Consider the following 19,654-nt stretch of genomic DNA (forward strand, 5'->3'; position numbering starts at 1 on the left):
GAAGGGTGAATTAAAAGTCATTTTATCATGTTCACATTTTATTTAGAGACATCGGTATAAAATATATGAGATATAAAACAGCACAGTCGTGATAAAATTAAAATATATCATAATATACGATAATATAAATCCTCAATATATTAAAATCAATGTTTTAAAGTGTAAGATTTTCATTTAGACGTGGGCTAATCGAGTGAGGTCAGCTTAAACATAAACAATTTTCACATTTTCTCTACAGAAACTGACCTCAGAAGATAAAACTATAAACACTTAAATAATATAATATACATTTAAATAAAACTGAACGATATTTGGACAATAGGCGTAGAATTAAATATTTTATTCACTGTGATATTATTAAAGTTTATAAAATTTTTCATTTTGTCAATCGAAAAAACTGCCGTAAACGACGGAAGTATAGAAAAATTATACAAACATTTTATATTGATTTTTTTAAATTTAATATTTTATTTTTAATCTTACAATTATTTTATCACAGTGAATAGAGCTTAGGTGTGGGGATTAAAAGTGTAGGGATTCCAGATTAAATTCCTAAAGTGGTATTTAATCGAGAACAGATATATTCCGTCGTAGCCACGGATATGGTAACATTAATTACATATGTATGTTATGATAATATATTGTTATATCCTAGACACTAACTAATGCGTTTCACATTATAATATACGTTTATACGGCGATCAATTGAAACATACAAAGCAGCCGCGGAATGTCTCATACAATACGTTGTCAAAGAAAACAATGTGGACTGCAAAAACAGACCTTTCAAACATTATATTATATCTCTACATACTCGAACATCGATAATAGCGCAGCATTCATCTATCTAGAGCGTACGTTACAGTAAAATATAAAAGTATTATCAAAATTATAACTAAAATTATACAAATGTCCGAGACGGACAAACTAATTATAATTACAAAATGATTACGTATATATTTATAATTCTGCTACAATTTATAATAATACTTATTCACGTTGTCAGTTAATAATAAATGATATATCGTTATAACATTTGGCGTCTTAAAATAATGTCAGAATTATCAATTTGCAATCAACTCCAAGTAGATAATTTCTATAAATTCCTCTGTATTATAATTCAATTCACATTTCGTAATAATATGAGAAGCTATAATAATAAATATTTATGAATAAAAATAAAATATTTGTCTAAAATGTTCATATGGTCAGACCACGTTAACTTTGGCACGGCAATTTATTTAACAAAACAGCTAACATCTTAACACAAGTTATAATATATCAAATGCTATAACAATTTTAATTCGGCTTTGATCAATCAAAATGCATTGGTTCAAATTCAGCTGAAAAAAAATTACTTCAACAATGATATTATGACTCATTTATTCTCATCCAAATTAAGTTATTAAGTATGGTGTTTTCTCTATCAGTAAATGAGACATGACATGCAGGTCTGCTTCAATTATCTTCATCGGTGTATATTTTTGTAGTTTTGAATAGGTTGCACATATATTTTATTATAATATCATTGAGTGAGTATTACTTATTATCCAGCATTCAAATTATATATACTGCCTGAGTATTTTGTAAATAAATAATTATATTTTTCGACTATTTTTTCTTGTTTTCTGAATGTAAAACCAAAGCATTTTGTCTCTCATTCAAATATAATAAAGCGTGTACAAAATAAATGTTATGTTTGGCAACGTTTCTTAAGCGAAATTCTGGCGCTAAAGCTCATAATGCAGATTTAAAATAACTTTTATAATATAATATACTATAATTACCAGTTATAATACAGTAACACTAATTTGTTCTTATACTAACACATCGACGAACGTAATATCTTTATATGGAATACTTTATGGATGCGACTGGCGAACACTTATTTCTCGTGAGGAAATCAAGTTTTTTTATCGATAACCTAAAATATAAAATATATGAATATACTTAGGAAATTAAATCAAGACTTATAAATTACATAATTTTATGTAATATTTTAAAATGGATATTTTTTCTAGAATCACATACATAAATAAAAATAAGTTCTAAATAGATATTATTTTCTTATTACATCAAACATACATACATACATATATTACACAAAATGTATAATAATCAACATACATACATATATAATATATAATAATAATATATGTATAGTCGATGTAAGTATTCGCCAATCGTGTCCATAACTTAAATAAACATTCATTAAACATTGATACCAGTACAACATACAATGTCTTCATAATTAAGCCTAAAGTAATCAAACTGAACATTCCATGCAACACGATCTATCCGTCAAACATGTATAGAGAAGCGACCACGAAACACATACGATCATAAAACCCCTTTAGTTAATCACGAAAAATCTAGATAGTTCAATTTTCCTTTAATAATTCCTTTGGTAGGCAGGACTTTTTTAAAGTACAACTGTCAAAGTGACATTATCTCGATACGATATCATCGAATGTTCGTGATCGCGCTACGGTCGTTCTCGATGGCATCGAAGTCAATCCACACATTTTTTCGTTTGAAAATATTACTAGATTCAGCGTTTTTTTGTTATTTCTTGCTGATATTATCTTCAAACATGTAAATGGATTGATTCCCACAATACATTAGTTCCCTTTCATACCATAGATGTCATACTCTTACAAAAATAAACTAGATAAATATATTCTCAATCAAATACATGGCGTTACATACAAAATTAAACGAGCATTCTTAATTTTTCCAATTACATACATATTTTTGAATTTTCTGGACCAAACATTGGACCCCGAGATGGTAGTGAATTCAAACCGTACCACAAAAATACATATTTCAAAATGATACTTTGTAAATGGATGATTATCAAACAATTGCATCATAGAAGATAAATGATCAAAACTGATAAATAATGATTTATTTGAAATTTACTTTAGAACACTCTTCTCAGTCTCTTAGGGTAAAAATTCCAAGGTTTTTCTAAAATATCGAAATAAAAAGAATGTTAACACCCTACTGATATATTTTGAATTAATGCAAATATGATATTTCCACATACAATTACAGTGACATTATAATTAATATTATAATTACTTGGTGATACATTGGTCTATGTTACTGTGGTTACTCATAAAACATCGAATTCACAACATCAAATGTACACAAACAGCTATTGTATTGATATCGTGTTATATAATAATGAGATAAAACGTTATATAATGTACCACGTACATGTCGTACATACACGTAGAGAAGATCAGCATTGTCGCTTGAAAAATGGGACTCGTCGCTTGGAATGGAAGAGAGAATAGCATCCCTGTCTGACTCGGAGTATAACGAATGTTATACACGCATATACACGCCAAACAGATGTACCGTGACAACATATACCTGTACTACAGTCATGACAGATCTTTATAAAATATCTACTGTTAATAATTTATTATTGAAACTAATGTGAATGGCCCGTGGCTAAGAGATGGCACTCAATAATAAGATGATACAATGTCGCGTTTTCAAAGCCTTCGTGTGAGTGATTGATGAGTGTCAATAAATATACGAGGAGGGTTTATGAATTTATATAATTTATATATTACATTACTAAGCTCTTTTATACTAACTGCATGCAGAACAACTATACATATTGTACATGGTCTTAAACATGTGTTCTATATAGTTAAAAATCTGTTTAAATGTTCATTTATAACGCAGTTTTATTAAAATCCATTCTGTTCGTACGGACGGTAAGGCTTTAGAATGTTTATTTATTATTTTAAACAGCTTTTTATTGCGAAAGTTTGTTTAGGAGTCACTAAAATCAAACATATTTATAATGAAATACATCTTTACATAATAATTTTGAGTTCTGATTGTAAATTTTTCAAAAATATATTACTTAGAAATTATAAATAGTCCGAATTTCTAAAATTTTGACGATTCATAAATAACGACAGAAGTAAACGTTTTAAAAAATAAAATGTTGGGTGTGTGCTAGTGTGGGTACATGGTAGGTCCTAATCAAAATGATATGTAACCAACATTGTTTATATAATTATAATATATACTTATACAAAAGACAATTATTATGTAGATACATTACAAAATATGTACAAGATAAATTACAGCAAGGAATACTAGAGAAAAGACTGGAAGTTTTAAATAAAAATTTGAGAATCGTAGAATACGAGTAAGTGACTATGTTTACAGATGAAACGGAAACATTCGCTACGTTGAACCACGCGCTCGCGCCGCGCCCAATATGGCGGCGTCATTACCAAGACGTTACAAGAATACATTATAAAATAAAATATACATAGTTAATACTAAAAATCTAAATACTAGAATGTTTACGTAACGTTACTTATAAGAAAATAAATAGCGTAGATATTTAACACAGGTATTACGAAGTGTTTTTGAATAGATTTCATTCCACAATGTTATAATTGTGTTTTGTTCGTATAGTGAGAGTTTGTTGGGGCTCGTGGGTCGTGTCGTGCGACTATGTTGACAACGCGACTGGGAATTCAAGTGCCACATCTACTGAGGCCTAGTTTACAAATATAGTATTGAATAAACCCACTGTTACGTACAGAAGTTTTGAGATTTTAGTCGTGTGTTAAATTTATAACTTTGTGTATTACTTAATGAAAATTTTACTTAGATTCTTTACGAATGAAATAAGGAAATCGATATACATTTATAGTACCTACTAGTTTTTAGAAAAGAAAACTTGCGATAGAATATGTTATTAAACTAATTAATAAACTAAGTAATTATGACAAAAACATTTATTTCACGATCTTTAGCGAATTATTCTCGGCAAATTTACAAGCCGTTATCCTGACAATACAATCTACAAATGCTGAAAAAATAGACCATATACAACTGCACGACTAAAATCTCCTTCCGCACAAACAGCAAAAGACGAGTAAGAACAGAAAGCCGACTTGAATCAGAAGTCCCATAGTGAAGTAGATATACGCCTACACGTAAGTGTAACCTATTGTCAAGATACACGAACCCTTAAATATGAGTTTAACCGGAACATCGAAAAGTATACGACAAAAGTTGCAGACGCAACGCTTAATGTAGATTACATCATTAGTACTAGTGGTCGGGACTTAGTTTAAGTGTCGCTGGCGGCTGATGGCTGTTTGATGAGGTCCATGTCGCGTCCCACGCTGGCCTGAGCCTTCAGCTTCGGCTTGTGTTCTGCCTTGCCGTCCTGCGCCTTGTCATGTCCAGACTTATGCTCATGATGCTTATGCTCGTGGTGCTTGTGTTCGTGGCATCGCTCCACTGTGCTCACTCCGTTCTTGTGCTGAGTGGTGTGCGGCTCCGGGTCTTCCTCGACGTCGTGGCGGAATTTACGGTTGTACCAGTGGAGGCATATGCACCTGTAAGTAGCAGAATATAAGCTTAGTATACGTGGTACAGTACTTCGATTCTATATTTCTATCGACTGCCGGGAACCGGCATAATCGAGAATATTAAATGAAAATCTGATCAGGAACTATTTTGGTAGTACATTTGATATGTCAAACTTTCGATACACAACAGTACCGACTGTAGAGAATCGCGCTACTGGTGGTAAAATTATTTTTAAATTCTAAGTTACAAGTTAAGTTTGTTATTTATGCGTAAGTTCTTTTTATAATTACCCAAGCTATAGTGTATTCAAGTGTAATAAAACCAAGGTAAGTTTTATACCTTTAAAAATAGCTTTAGGTCAAGGTTTAATCGCGTAGTGTACTAGCCAAGCTGCCCTTTAGACCAAAAATAGGTCATCGCACACTCAAAATAACGAAGTTAAATTTCGTTAAAAAAATAGCAGCAATATAAGTGGTGAGGCTATTAGCGGTAACAATACTGCGCTGGCAATCGTTTTGTTTGCTTTATTCAAACGAAATAAACGTAATTAACACCGTTTTTCTCCGGAACCTTTGAAAATACGGTGCTTAGTCGCACAAAAGAATGCTTTTCAAAAAAGTCGAGCCGTAATCTGCGTTTGAAAGAAAGATTTATAAGTATTTTCGTTTCTTTGCAAAGTTTATTTTTACCTGAAAATAAGGGCAGTAAGGGACCAATAAGTTGTCCTAATTCTTAAGAAAATGAGTGAGCGATTTCCATTGTAAGTTTTTTAGACGTGTTGTTTTCAGTTTTCAGCGATTATGTATGACGAAATAAATGAATATGAAATAAGATGTAAGATATTGTAAGTGACGTGTTTTGCCTATACACAAACTGAAAAAGATAGTTAAAATAATATTATTTCAGAACCAAACCCACGTACATGTTGTGTAGTTGGAAAAACACGTATTCTTTAGACTCGATCGAAGCAGGAAAACATTAATATAATTGGAATATTATGTATATAATAGATGACTAGAGTCTATATCAGCTTAGCCTTTCTTCCAAGCTATGTTGGAGTCGGCTACCAATCTCACCGGATGCAGCTGAATACCAGTGTTTTACATGGAGCGACTGCCTATCTGACCTCCGTAACCCAGTTACCTGGGATAACACGATACCCTTCGGTAAGACTGGTTGTCAGACTTTCAAGCTTCTGACTACTGTTAACGACTGTCAAAGATCTTCGAAAATGACAGCCGGGACCCACAATTTAACGTGCCTTCCGAAACACGGAGGAACTCGATATGTATAAGATGGTCACCCATCCACAAATCGACCTCGGTAAGCATGGCTTAACCTCAGAGATCGATCCGCGCGGCTGTTGTTAACTAAGCCACGAGCTCCTCTAATAGATGACTAGAGTCTATGAAGTGATAAAACAATTGAAATTTAACGTCTGTTCTTGTCTATATGTGTTCTTGAATGTTAAAAACTACGAAACGGATTTTGATGCTGTTTTTTTTAGTAGATAGGGTGATTTAAGAGGAAGGTTTATGTTTTTTTTTTAAGTTGTAAAGGTTTTTTGTAAAAGAACGGCCGTAAGTAAGACAATAATTTATCGGTGGTATCAATCAAACGTTTCTTAAAATAGACATGTCAAATGAAATCCTGATAAATCTTGGAAAATCCTTTCATGTCATCGGTGACTAAAATGTCGTCAAGTCATCAATCAAATAAATGTTCGTGTGTAAGCCTGTGGTACCAGGCCAGCATAAACGAAAGTAGTTCATACGAACGACACCCTATATAATAAGGTACGTTATCTTTACGGCATTTTCCTTTACTACTAGGGAAACTATCTTAACTGTGCGTATTATACTGCAGAGTGCGGAGTTATCGGGTTTTGAAAATATGAGTCTTTTGTAGCCAATACCTATATGGTTTGAAACAGAAAATATTGTTAAACACACACACTATTTTTTCGGAAACTAATTCTCTTTTCCAATACTTTCAACATGAGATGCAAGTTACTTCTTACTTACATTACATAAGTAGGTATTATTTCGGCCGTATTATTGACATGGTATAAAATACATACACATTACACATATACATAAAATCACTATTTTTCCCAAAGGGAAGGACCAGAGAAGCAAGGTGCATAATAAAATGATCATTTGGTAGTAACAACTATTGAAGTTACAACTACAAGTAATGATTTTAGCAACAGTTCGGAAAAGAAACTAGCTTGTCTAATAAAATTATTAAATCATCACACAAAGAATAAAAAAATGACCCAGTAATACCTGCATAATTAAAGTGGCACATAATACTCAGTAGGTACCCAAGTGGCACCTTCTGACGTGGAATTAAAAGCATTGCTGGAGCATTTCATTTGGCTAATTGACCGGGGAGACTTTATCACTAATCTACTAAGTGAATACCCCACTTTAATACACGACTACCGAGTCGATGTTTTAAAGAGTTTGTATAGAACATTGGCTAAAGAAAATGGTGGAATTAAGACTGTCTCAAGAGTATGTAGAATTGTGTTTTGTTCGGCGTCTAGTATAGTCAGAAACCAGGTCAAAAATTTAAGCCAAACTTATAGACAATAGCAGAGCTTGCTACTTTGAAGGATGTAACCGAAAATAATTACATGTTTCAAAATATAGGGGACATATTATAGATGTTTGAAGTTACGATGGAACAATGCTTAAAAAAATACCGGCGAACAGAGAATCTCTTTATTTGGAAGTCGGTTAAGAAGAAAGAGTAAGTAATTTCAACGACGATTAACAGTCGCAAATTGCCTTAATTTTTTAATATTGTATTACAACCACTTTGGTTTGCATAAAGGACTTATGCGATTTAATCAAACTGTTTTTATACGAGCTTAAACGCTATTGAATAGATAAACTACCACTAAATGTACTCAGAAACCGGGGGTTAAAGAAGAAAATAAGGTTTTGAATGGCATTGCAATGTTTCTTAGTGGTATTAACACGTAAACGTCGCAGGTAACTTACCTATCTTGCAAACAGATTAACAACTTTCAAACTAATTTGTACACACGTTACGTCACTACTGTGTTTACGCTGTAGGGGTTGACTAGCTTGTTACACCTATATCTATAAATATAATAATTGTAATAGATAGGACAGATGCAGTAGTATGTGTTACTATACTTTATTCAGTTTATAAAAGTCAAGTTTAAAATTATCTCGCCTGTTTTTCTGTTTGATGAAGTTTTAAATCCGTACTTTCTTTCATACTGATTTTATAAATACCAGAGTCTGTCTTTATGTGATGCTGTCGCGGCTTAGCTACTGAATTGTTAAGTTTGTCAGAGTCTGTCTGTACATTAAGCTGTTACGCTAAAGTACTGAATCGATTTTAATAAAATTAAGCGTGGCTTTGGTGTCTGCCTACCTCCAAAGGCACAGGGCGTGATTTTAAGTTAATGTTTGTATGTAAGCTCGGATATTGCAAAAGATTAAGAATTTAAGAGAGGCTAGCCATCTTAAAAATCAACTCTCAAGAGGATAAAATAGGGATCACACATCGTTATATCAAAAGGCTTGTATTATAAACAAAAATGTTTGACTCTAGAAATAACAAATCACAGTCATTACAGACCCTACACCGGAATCAAACTTGTAAATGAACTAAAGGGTAATTTCCTGAAACGATCATTTAACCACTGTGTTGATGGTGACCGATGGCCGGATAACCTTTAAATGTCAACCATTATTTGATAACGAACACGACATTATCGAAAAGCGGCTAGTTATAGTTTTCTGTGAAAATAAATAAATGAATACGTGAATGAGTGTTAGCGTAGTGTACGTGTTGGTTGAAATTGACATGCGAGAAATAAATTAAAGGTAATGCTGCTTTTTAATATGACTTTAACTTATGTTATGAATATAAAAGTTTAGGTGCCTGTTAAACTATCGTGGCTAAAAGTCTTTACTAATTTTAGCACAGAAATAATCTAAAAACAGAAATCAAGAAAAAAAATAAGGTAGCTTAACCTTTCTTTAAATTAATCAATTCCTATATCCTATATTTCAATTTTTCGCATAATTATAAACAATCAAAATTGTGTGGGTCAGTTGTATAGTCAGTCAGTATACTTTAAATCAAATTCTATTAATAACTCTTCGAAAATTGGCCCACATTTCACAATATTACAGTGTTGGTGTCTTTTCTAGAGGAAGGAAGCCTGTTGCTAAATTGATCTGGCACGGTACCAAACTTTAGGTTGCACTGTGACTTTATCACACAGCTTTATAGTCAACAAAAAATCTTTATTGAATTTGAAGAGCAACATCTTCCGAGTTAAGTCAGACACAGATACGTAAATCACATTGTCTAGGTTTATAGAACGTCACTCGCTATAATCACTACAAAATGTTGCTTTTTTCATATTAATACATCTTTTCATACATGATCGCCGGTTACGAGCACTATGTACATGATTTATTTGAAGATAATTAGCGATATGTTATGTGTATGTGTCTTATTAACCCCTCCCCGCATTTCTAATACAGTGCAGCCAGCACACCAAATGCAGAAACATAAATTTTGACTGATATATAAGTTTTTCGGTCACTACGATTCCCGTCAATTTGACAAAGACAGCATGATACTTAAGAGTTGATTAAATTTTACGGACGTTTTTGCATTCGGCTCTTAAACGAATTCAACTTCTACACAATTCATGTTCTCCTGGTACCTACCTCAGCACAGCGCCAAGTACACCTGCTCCCACGAGCGCGGCGCCTGCTCCCATCAGATAGTAGCGATGCTGAGCAGCTTCTGCGCCCGGAGACAGCTGCACCAGCCCCACCACCAGCACCACGATGCCCAGGAGTAGGGAGCCGACCACGGCGTGGAGGGCTGCCACCTGTGGGTCACATGGACTAGGTAGTCAATGCAGTCGAAGCAACAAAGTATCACGTGGAAGGTTTCCGCAGTAATTTTTTGTATCGAAGACGCTAAATAATATCACAAAAGTTCGTTTGTAGCGCTATTTATTGCGCGGGTAATAAATGATTTATTTTCTTTATGTTGGAGTCTTTAGAAAACTTTGGCTTGTCTTATTGGCTGTCCAAAATAAATTGCTTTTGTATCGCTCCATTTTTGGGCAAAATTGTACAGTTTTCAAATTTATATGCAGAAGAACTAATTTTTGAAGTAAATCCAGTCAGTTATTTCAAGTCTGCATTAAAAAACATTCGGTATATCAAACTCTATCGTTTGTGCTAACTATTACTAGGTTTTTAGAGATTTTCTAAAAGTTATTTTCCAAGATCTAAACATTAACACCTGTTTTTTAAATGCTATTCATCTATGCTATGCTTCTATATGATTTTCTTGCATTATGTACATAAGTACACTAATAGTAAAGATCACATATAAATAATTTGTACTAAGAACATTTAATGTGTACTAACATTGATCATGCACTCACATTTACTACCAGAAGGGTTGTGAGGATAACATTCAACAGTGAACAGTTATCTAATAGATAATTTCAATACTAGCTGGGACAAAAGTGAACGAAAAAGAAGATATAGGTAAATAAAATCTAGATTTGGACATACACCTCTACTTAGAAGATAAGGGTATATTGTAAAGAAAGGTTTTACAGTGAACACTAAGTAATATCTCACTGAACACCTAATAAATGAGTTGCTTAAAATGACCGCTAAAGAAAAACTTTGTTAAGTCTTTATTTTTACGATGTATCTATTACAAATACTAAACTCAATCATATTTTCATTAGTGAAACTATAAGAAACTAAAACGTTACTACTTAAATGACTGGTGTCCCTAATGTCTTCTTTATCTCAGTAATTAGTAGCAGTAACAAGAACTGAAATAAAATGGCCGACTGATGCGGTAATACCGCCTTGACACGCAAATGTCAAAGATGAGAAAAAACGCAATCTATGTAAGTTCAAGTAATTACGTTCTGGAAGTTTCCACTAGACTTCCAAGACTATTTGACTTGAGCGCTTTATCAAACTTGATTATGTTGAAAGACTTTTATTGAAGTAGCGTGTTGTTTTTTGCTGACGTCATATTGTTATACAAATACTAGCTCTACTGTAGTTACTGCTGAGTTTGCTAGTAAAATACACAGGGAGACAGATTCTAGCTAAACTATTTGGTATCGGAAAACATCAATATAGTGCACTTATAATTAAAAATTTTAGCTGCTTTGGAACCAAATCAACCTGTACGTCTTTTTATAATTTACGCTCTTATTCTGATAGTTTCGTATTAATATTATTTATGTTAACATGTGTTTCCAAAACAACTAAATACGGTAATATCATTGCATTGCTGCTATTTGGACTTAAAAATAAAAACATATAATAAAACAATAGAAGGTGGACACAACAGTCGGATAGGGTCACGACACCAAAAAGTATTTTTTGGTATGTCCACTCACTTCACTCACCTTGCCGCATACGTATAGCTCATTTCTGAGCCGGTGGTGGTCCGGCGAAGGTGTGGCGTCGGCATCAGGGGCCCTGCCCAGCTGCAGGGGCAGTTGGGAAGGCCTGCGACCCCCAGCGCCACCTCCTCGCTTCTCTGCACGCCGTCGCTCGTGGCGCACCGCCACCGCTGGCATCGCACCGATCATTTTCGCTGTAGAGTCGAACCGTCAATCATTTTATGCAGCCCTAGTAGCTTTATGAGGTTTTTTTTTTCATAGTCCCCATGAAACCACTAGAGTAATGAATACTAAATTGATGATCATGATAGGGTTCTACGTGGTTGTTCTGTAGTTGTGCAAATCGGTTTCTATGATAAGTATTTCATTCATTTAAGTTGCACTGAAGTCGTTTTTAACTTGATATATTGAAATGCAGCTTGTAGTTTGAAAGCAGAAACTAAATAAATCTAAATAGAGTGGTAGATACTGATTTGCATACCTACGTGATGAAAGTGCGGAACAGGTAAAACTAAAATTAATTACATAAGTGATAAGTAATTAATTGAACTGAAAACTTAACATTTCCACGTGTCACGAAATAAATATCTACATATTCTGATCTACCAGAGCATCATATCCGCGAAGGAAGTGTTCTCAAAGCTCTTAGAGGATCTATTGAATTACACTGAACGTCTGTTACCCACACGTGTTTCCTTGTTAAGGAAAGCTTGTAGAAATATCGTTGGGAAGCCACGTGTAACTAAATATTCATAACATTGCATACTATATGGCACGAGGCTTTTTATAGAGCTGTCGTTTTATACCAATTTGTTATAGATTTTTAAACATTAACTGTCATACATTGTCTTATTGAAATAAATAGAATACTCAGTCATTTTTGTTCAATGCTTTGAAGTTTGTATTGTAAACAAGGATCGTAACAAGTTGCTTTCTTTGGGAATACAGTGGACTGTCATAATTCGTATGTAATTATGAAAAAATCTAATTAAAAATTGTCAGTTTGATACGTTAGTGTTTTTGGATTTTTTTATTAAGAAATTCTCAGTAGCAACCTAACATAGCGGTTATAAAGTGTGCTAAGATCTTTCACCCTGCGTTATGTAAAATACTTATAAAATATACACTTCATTTTAACCTAACCAAGGTTAAAATGAATCAGCTTTAAAGATACGTGCTTCTCCATAACTTCGCATGAAAAGATTAAATCAAAAAGTATCCTTTTCAATAAATTAGCAAACACATTTTGTCAAATTTTATTCAAATGAGTTCAGTAGTTTTTTACTGAAGCAACTAACATATTATTATCTTTATAAACTTTCGCATTTACATTATTAGGATAGAATACTTACTTAAGCCTCCAAGCTCATAACAATGGTTCAACGAACTCTTCTCATATCAATAAATCAAAGAAACTGCTTTGTTTTTCTGTCTACAATATAGCCAAGTTGTCTAAGTATGCCGCGAAGAGTGCGTGAACGATGTGACGATTTATATCATACTAGCTGACCCGCGCAACTTCGCTTGCGTCACTTATGAGAGAAAGGGGTAAGAATTTTCCACGTTTTTGTAACACCTTTATACTGTTACTCTGCTCCTATTGATCGTAGCGTGATAATATAAAATATGCTTTTTTTTCACGAAAAATATGCTTAAAATTATTTATATCTCTTAATATAACGAAGTCGCGCTAATGCATATCCGCCATTATGACAGTTGCCATGACAACGGAATTTTGTTAATTTAATGTCATTATAATATGATTATTCGCGACTTCGTTCGCCACCTGAATTTTCCCGGGAAATGCGTCATTTTCCCGGGGTAAAAAGTAGCCTATGTCCTTTCTCGGGTATCAAAATATCTCCATACCAAATTTCATGCAAATTGGTTCAGTAGTTTAGGCGTGATTGAGTAGCAGACAGACAGACAGACAGACAGACAGAGTTACTTTCGCATTTATAATATTAGTATGGATCATGAAGATTGGGAGTTAAAGGTTTATACCATCGGAGGAATTCACGGAAGGGAATTGCTTGAAGTATTTTTTACGTTTTTTTTATTAGGTTATATTTGTTTTCAATAGGGATACGTAAATGTATTGATGTTCTTTTTACTAGTCTTGTTCCTAGTTGTGTAGGAGTCTAGATCTGAATCGATCGGATTAGACTGTTAACCAGATGTTTGATTTTTAGAATTGTTAAGTAATAATGTCCTAGCCGATATACGGCTACGGCGGTCAGTTTCATTGAAACTGGCCAGCTGTGCAGGACTTTGTTTATAGTGTCCAAGTGTGTGCACAATACACAGGTACACTCTCTATTCCATCACTCTCATAGTTTGGTGGGACGGATAACCGACACGACCAGTGAGAGGTCAGGCGCAGGACCGACGGCTTTACGTGCTCTCCGAGGCATTGTTAAGTATGGTAATAATAAAGGTTTTTTTTTCTTTTGAACTTTGTAATTAAAAATCAAAAGCGATATTCGATTTGAGAAACCAAGGTATGTAAGTATATCAAATTAATAATATAACAGACGATAATATTAGAAATGCAAAAGCTAGGATATTTAATGTTGTTCTTCAATCACGCCAAAACTATTGAACTGAATATGACAAAATTTTGCATATTGTGGTTTATAGTTAATCTGGGAAATACATAGGATACTTAATATCCTGAGAAATCTTTTTACTCAGACAAAGTCGCGGTCAGAAGCTCGTGCACGATAAAAATATAGTTCAAGCTAATATTGAGAATTTCTTAAAAGATTCGTTAAGAATTCTAAGGTTAGAATTTTGAGAAAAATCTACAAGTCATAGTTTCTAGGAAGAGCTAAAATCAATAGGTTCTTTAGGTGAACATGTTTCGTGAAATTATAAGGGTGGTAATACTTACACCGCTGATTATCTCTTGGCTGTAGTAGCGATTGGAGCATATCTGTAACAGAAAGAAAAAAAAAATCAAACACGTTTAAAAAGTTCAGTTAATTTAACCAATTACTATCTCATATAAGGCTTTAGCCCGATCTGGGATTTCACCTGAGACCTCTGCGTAGTAGTCGCGGTGGCTACATCTGTGCTAAAGAGATAATGGAATACTGGACTTGGCTTGAACACTGGACTTTTGCATAACGGTTTGCATTTACTATCTTTGCCAACGATTTATTTAAATAGAAACAACTGCCTTGTCGACAAGCGCCTAGCTATGGAGAAATTTTGTACGAATCTATTCAGCGCTTCTAGCGGATACTTTCGGAGTTAATATATTGTGTTACTATTCATGCAGTCAATTTTAAATGTCAAACTCTCGATACTCGATAATACCGAATGTAGAGAATCGCACTATTGGTTGTAGAATTTCAGAGATATATTACACCCTTGTCCGACCCCTAAGGGTGTATGTACCAGCTATTATTATTCAGTTTAAGATGGCCATCTTTCAAAGGTATAAAGTTCGGTGTCTCGTAAAAAGTACCAATAAACTTGTCTTTATGTGCTTACAGTATACGTTGCAGAATTATACATGTAGGTACGTGTATGACTTTTGTTACTAAAACAATATTCTTGTAGTTTATAGTACTACTGAACTTTCGCCGGGTGCTATGATACAATTTTTATTTTGAAGCAATAATTAGATAGAGTCGTCCTTTTCAAAGGTATATGGCCTACCCTTTAGGAGTAAGGCGTAATTTTATGCAGACCTGTATATTAATTAGATTTAATCATCAAATTGGTTCTACGTTTTATATGTAAAGGCGACAGATTTAAACAGATGGAGTAAATTTCACATTCACACCATTAACGCAGATTGTAGTAAAAGAATTTCAATCTAATTTAGTATTAAGCGGAACTAATATGATCTACTCGTCGCCTTCTGCGTGTAATTTGTTATAGTGGTTATCCCAAAATGTTTCAACTATCTCTTCACAAAATTACTTCAAAATCGGTTTCGGAGTGTAAGTGTCACAACGTAAAGACAGAATGTCGCATAAATTGTACAAGCAATGCTTTATACTTTCTGTCTATCGACTAATCTATAACTTTTGTAGTAGCATAAAATAAGAATGATTTAATGCCACAGGCCTACATTGTAAACTTAAAGGCTCAATACATAGTCAGTTCACATTTCGGTCACGACAATAACTTGTGGTTAAAATATAGGCCATTGACTGCAATTAGCAGTTCCTGTTTACAAATGGGTCAATAGGAATACGATTATTTTGTACCTTACTTGTTACAAAGGTCACGTATTTTTTGTTAAAAATAGAAAGGAAAAACAGTTATTTTTGGTCGATCAGTCCATTATCAAGGCTATGTTTAGAAAGCTCTTAGTCTACCGAAACTGGGTTTTTGTTAAAATATTACGATACTGCCATGTAACTATCAAATTAATACATTAATTAACTTCAATGAGTAAATTGCTAATATACAAGGTTTCCTCACAATATTTTCTTTCGGACGTTCGGAAATAGCAATAGTTTCACCCCCTATTACATACGACTAACATTGTTAATGGCGAAACATGGATGTATTTCATTCACCACTGCCTAAGCCTTCGAGTAAGACATGAGACATTTGAGGTTATATGTGTGTTAAATTTTATTTAACACACATATAACCTCAAACATTATGATTTATCTATGAATTTACACTTAAGAAGTGGTGAAGTAAAAATCAGGGCATACAATAAGAACGAGAGTTATTTTTCAAGACTCGTTCCCGCACTCGTATAGCACGATAAACATACATCAAACAATCTTTATCTGAGTCAACAAGAGTCTAGCAATGAAACAGTAACAGGTATTTAAAAATATGATTTATCATACACATCTGACTCAAATCTAACAATACAACAAGTTATTTTCGCATTATTTACGCGAATACTACGCATAATTAAATCTGTTTTTACGTTTGTATCTGCAGTGTCGATATTACCGCGTATGACGTGTACCAGGTATTTTGAACGTCAATAGTTCTGCAAACAAGTTTGTTTTATTTATGTTGCAGCTATTTCTGATATATGTGTTAAATACAAACGCACTGTTTTGTTGCGTGATTATTATGTATTCTGTAAAGCACCGGAATTGACGTAAGACATTTATCACGGCTTTTTTTAAGAGAAATGATAGTGTAAGTTGTGTGTAAGAACTAGGTACCGTATATTTGTATCCTAGTCGACTTTTTTATTAAACTTTAAACATGTGAAAGTAATAGTTTTTCAATGATTTGTATCGATAGTAGCATCGGAGGTACCATCGGTGGCACCTGTAAATTTTAGGTCAGTCTGACCTAAAATTTACAGGTGCTTTTAGGATGACTTTCAGATGGAATTCTGACAGTATTTTTATTGATCTATAAACTTACAATTCAAAATACTCTTACCACTAAACTCGCCAAACATTTAGTGGTTAGTTTCATACATTTTTCGTCACTTTATCTAGCACATAGGTTATCAGACACATATCCAAGTAAAACTGACCCTTAATCTTATTAAAGACCAAAACACTATAATTTCTAACCTCTCACTTCCCTAGCCACTAACACACACCTTTAGTAACGTCTAACCCCTCGCCACAGAGGCTCATCCCTCCCTCACCACGTCATCCGCGTCACGGAGGTAACAGAGGGATATCCGCGACATACGACCGTAATTACCACCTGACAGATAGATTAGCGGAGACAACGGTGTTTGTTATGTGTGTGGTATTTTTACGTGTTTGTTTTTAGTGTACTGTTAATGGTCTAAAACGTAAAGTTTAAGTTTAGTTAAGGAAGTCTTTTGATAATAATCTTCTGTTGAACAGGTTTTTCCTGATAATTTAGAAGATGGGCTAGTAGTTGCTAATAAGTAGCTTTATGATATAGTCCCCCAGATCTCCTAGACTTTTTATGCTACTATTATTATCTTAGGTGACTTGGTTCATGGTTTATAATTTGGTTTAGAGTCAGCTATGGTTAAAATATTGAGACATAGATTATGTGATAAAATTGAGCTGAATTAATTACAATCAAATCATAAAACAACATTGCTATACAGACATACAAACCCAACTATCTATAGAGAAAATGCGTCGTCGTTTAGTCATTTAAATGCAATTATCACATTAGAAACATTTGCATAAGAACTTCAATTCTATCTTGTTTTCTAGCATATAAGGTATATCATTCATTCATCATTGAGTGGTAAAAAACCACTCCTATCATATGACATGGAGCGGAAACGGCGCACATATTTCAGAGGGTCAGGTTACTAAATAACGACAGTAACCCTTATAATATATAATATATGACGTGTATAACATATAAATAAGCCTCCTCTATCGTGAGAAGGAAAATGTCGGGGGAAATTGGACGCGACGCGATGGATCAAATGTTGATTATAGCGTTTTTGTAATCAGTGTGGTCTTGTTTTGGACTTGTTTACTGTAATTATGTATTTTTTGTTAAATAAATCTTCTTCTTTCTTGTTGTATGGTTAGTGGTCAACCTAGTGTCAAAGTTGTTCAAGCCGCCCGAGAGTATAAGAAAACGAATAAGTTTGTATAAAGATTAACTACATCGGCACTATCGATCCAAAAATTGGAAAACTCGAAAACATTAACTGATAAGGCACGACAGGCAAACCTGAAGAGAAATCGACTTTACAGTACCTACCTACTTAAAACCTGCCAATATTATGTGATGGCGATCCTTAATTATTGGTCCATATTAATGCTTTACTTTACCATCATATCAAATTTAAATGATTTTCTTAAATCCAACAAGAAAGATATACCGAACAAAGATTTCCAAATACCTATTTTTTGCCTTCACATATTATCCAAGAATATGTACCTACTTCATCAAGTTACTAGGCTTTCAGCAACATAGAAGAGTTTATCGTTGATCAGACTGGCCTTCCGAGCATGATTGAATTACAGCCAATATTCGCGCCAACGTTACTTAGTTACTACAAATATAATCCCTACGGAGTGCTTCAGTCTAGTGGCACGAACGATAATAGATATAACTTATGTTTTACTGGTAGATGGCAACAGGCATTATCTCATTTCATATAAAATACTTCGCAATTTTGCTGGCGTAATTCGGAAAACATGTTTCTTCTGGCGAAAGTTCTTAACAATTAAATAATTAGCCTCATATCACCTTCAGCGTCTATCTTTATAATAATACTAATAAGTGCCAGCAGTAGTATTGCTCGGAAAAATAGCCTTTTACCTATTTTAGCCTGAGTGTAAGCCATATAATCTTAATCAAACATAGATTCACAAAAAGAATCGGTCTAGATGTTTTAGAGAAAGAGTCATAAATATACGTAGGTATAGAAGATTTTTTATATGACTAATTAATTATATTATTTGAAAGGGGTTTAATCCTTGTATTCTTAATTCCTATTTCCGTATTACCCAGTGAATTTAACGCAACTAAATATAACTCGTAACTAAGGAAACCATGTTACATTGTTAAGTGGATTCGTTATGGACAGGAAATTGACATTAGCCTCTACCCTGGCTGCTTTCATCACTCCCCTGTTAGGATTTCATAACAATATTATCGATAGAACTTCAACCACAAACCTTTGGTCATAATTTACTTACATTATTTAAGTATTTATAACCCACAACCTACGTACCTATAAGCCCTTCCTTAGGATATAATCTACCGCTCTACCAAATTTCATCTTAAACGATTCGAGGACGTTTTCACTGACAATAAAAAGGACATACAACCGCATGCTGACTAATTAAAAGGGTGGAAAATACTTAATTCAAATATGGGCAACGCCAACACAATAGATAGCGGGATGACTTGGACGTATTTCAAGACAACTGATCGGCACAC

At 33.6% G+C, this 19,654-nt stretch overlaps 1 protein-coding gene across 3 annotated transcripts in view; it reads right to left on the bottom strand.

Moving 5' to 3' along the window:
- Window positions 1–28: 28 nt before the first annotated feature.
- Window positions 29–19,654, bottom strand: part of LOC142975137 (uncharacterized) — an 81,705-nt gene continuing 62,079 nt past the window's right edge. The window contains exons 2-5 of one of the 3 annotated variants that reach the window (XM_076117837.1): window positions 14,709–14,750; window positions 11,810–11,985; window positions 10,089–10,255; window positions 29–5,387 (exon numbers count right to left, since the gene is read on the bottom strand). In XM_076117837.1, coding sequence (XP_075973952.1) covers window positions 5,117–5,387; window positions 10,089–10,255; window positions 11,810–11,985; window positions 14,709–14,748 — 654 coding nt within the window. In that variant the 5' untranslated portion in view covers window positions 14,749–14,750 and the 3' untranslated portion in view covers window positions 29–5,116. Of the gene's footprint in view, window positions 5,388–10,088; window positions 10,256–11,809; window positions 12,010–14,708; window positions 14,751–19,654 lie in introns of all 3 variants that reach the window. The other 2 variants (XM_076117836.1, XM_076117835.1) reach the window with 2 other exon arrangements.

Source organism: Anticarsia gemmatalis, chromosome 8, assembly GCF_050436995.1.
Source record: "Anticarsia gemmatalis isolate Benzon Research Colony breed Stoneville strain chromosome 8, ilAntGemm2 primary, whole genome shotgun sequence".
Lineage (NCBI taxonomy): Eukaryota > Metazoa > Arthropoda > Insecta > Lepidoptera > Erebidae > Anticarsia > Anticarsia gemmatalis.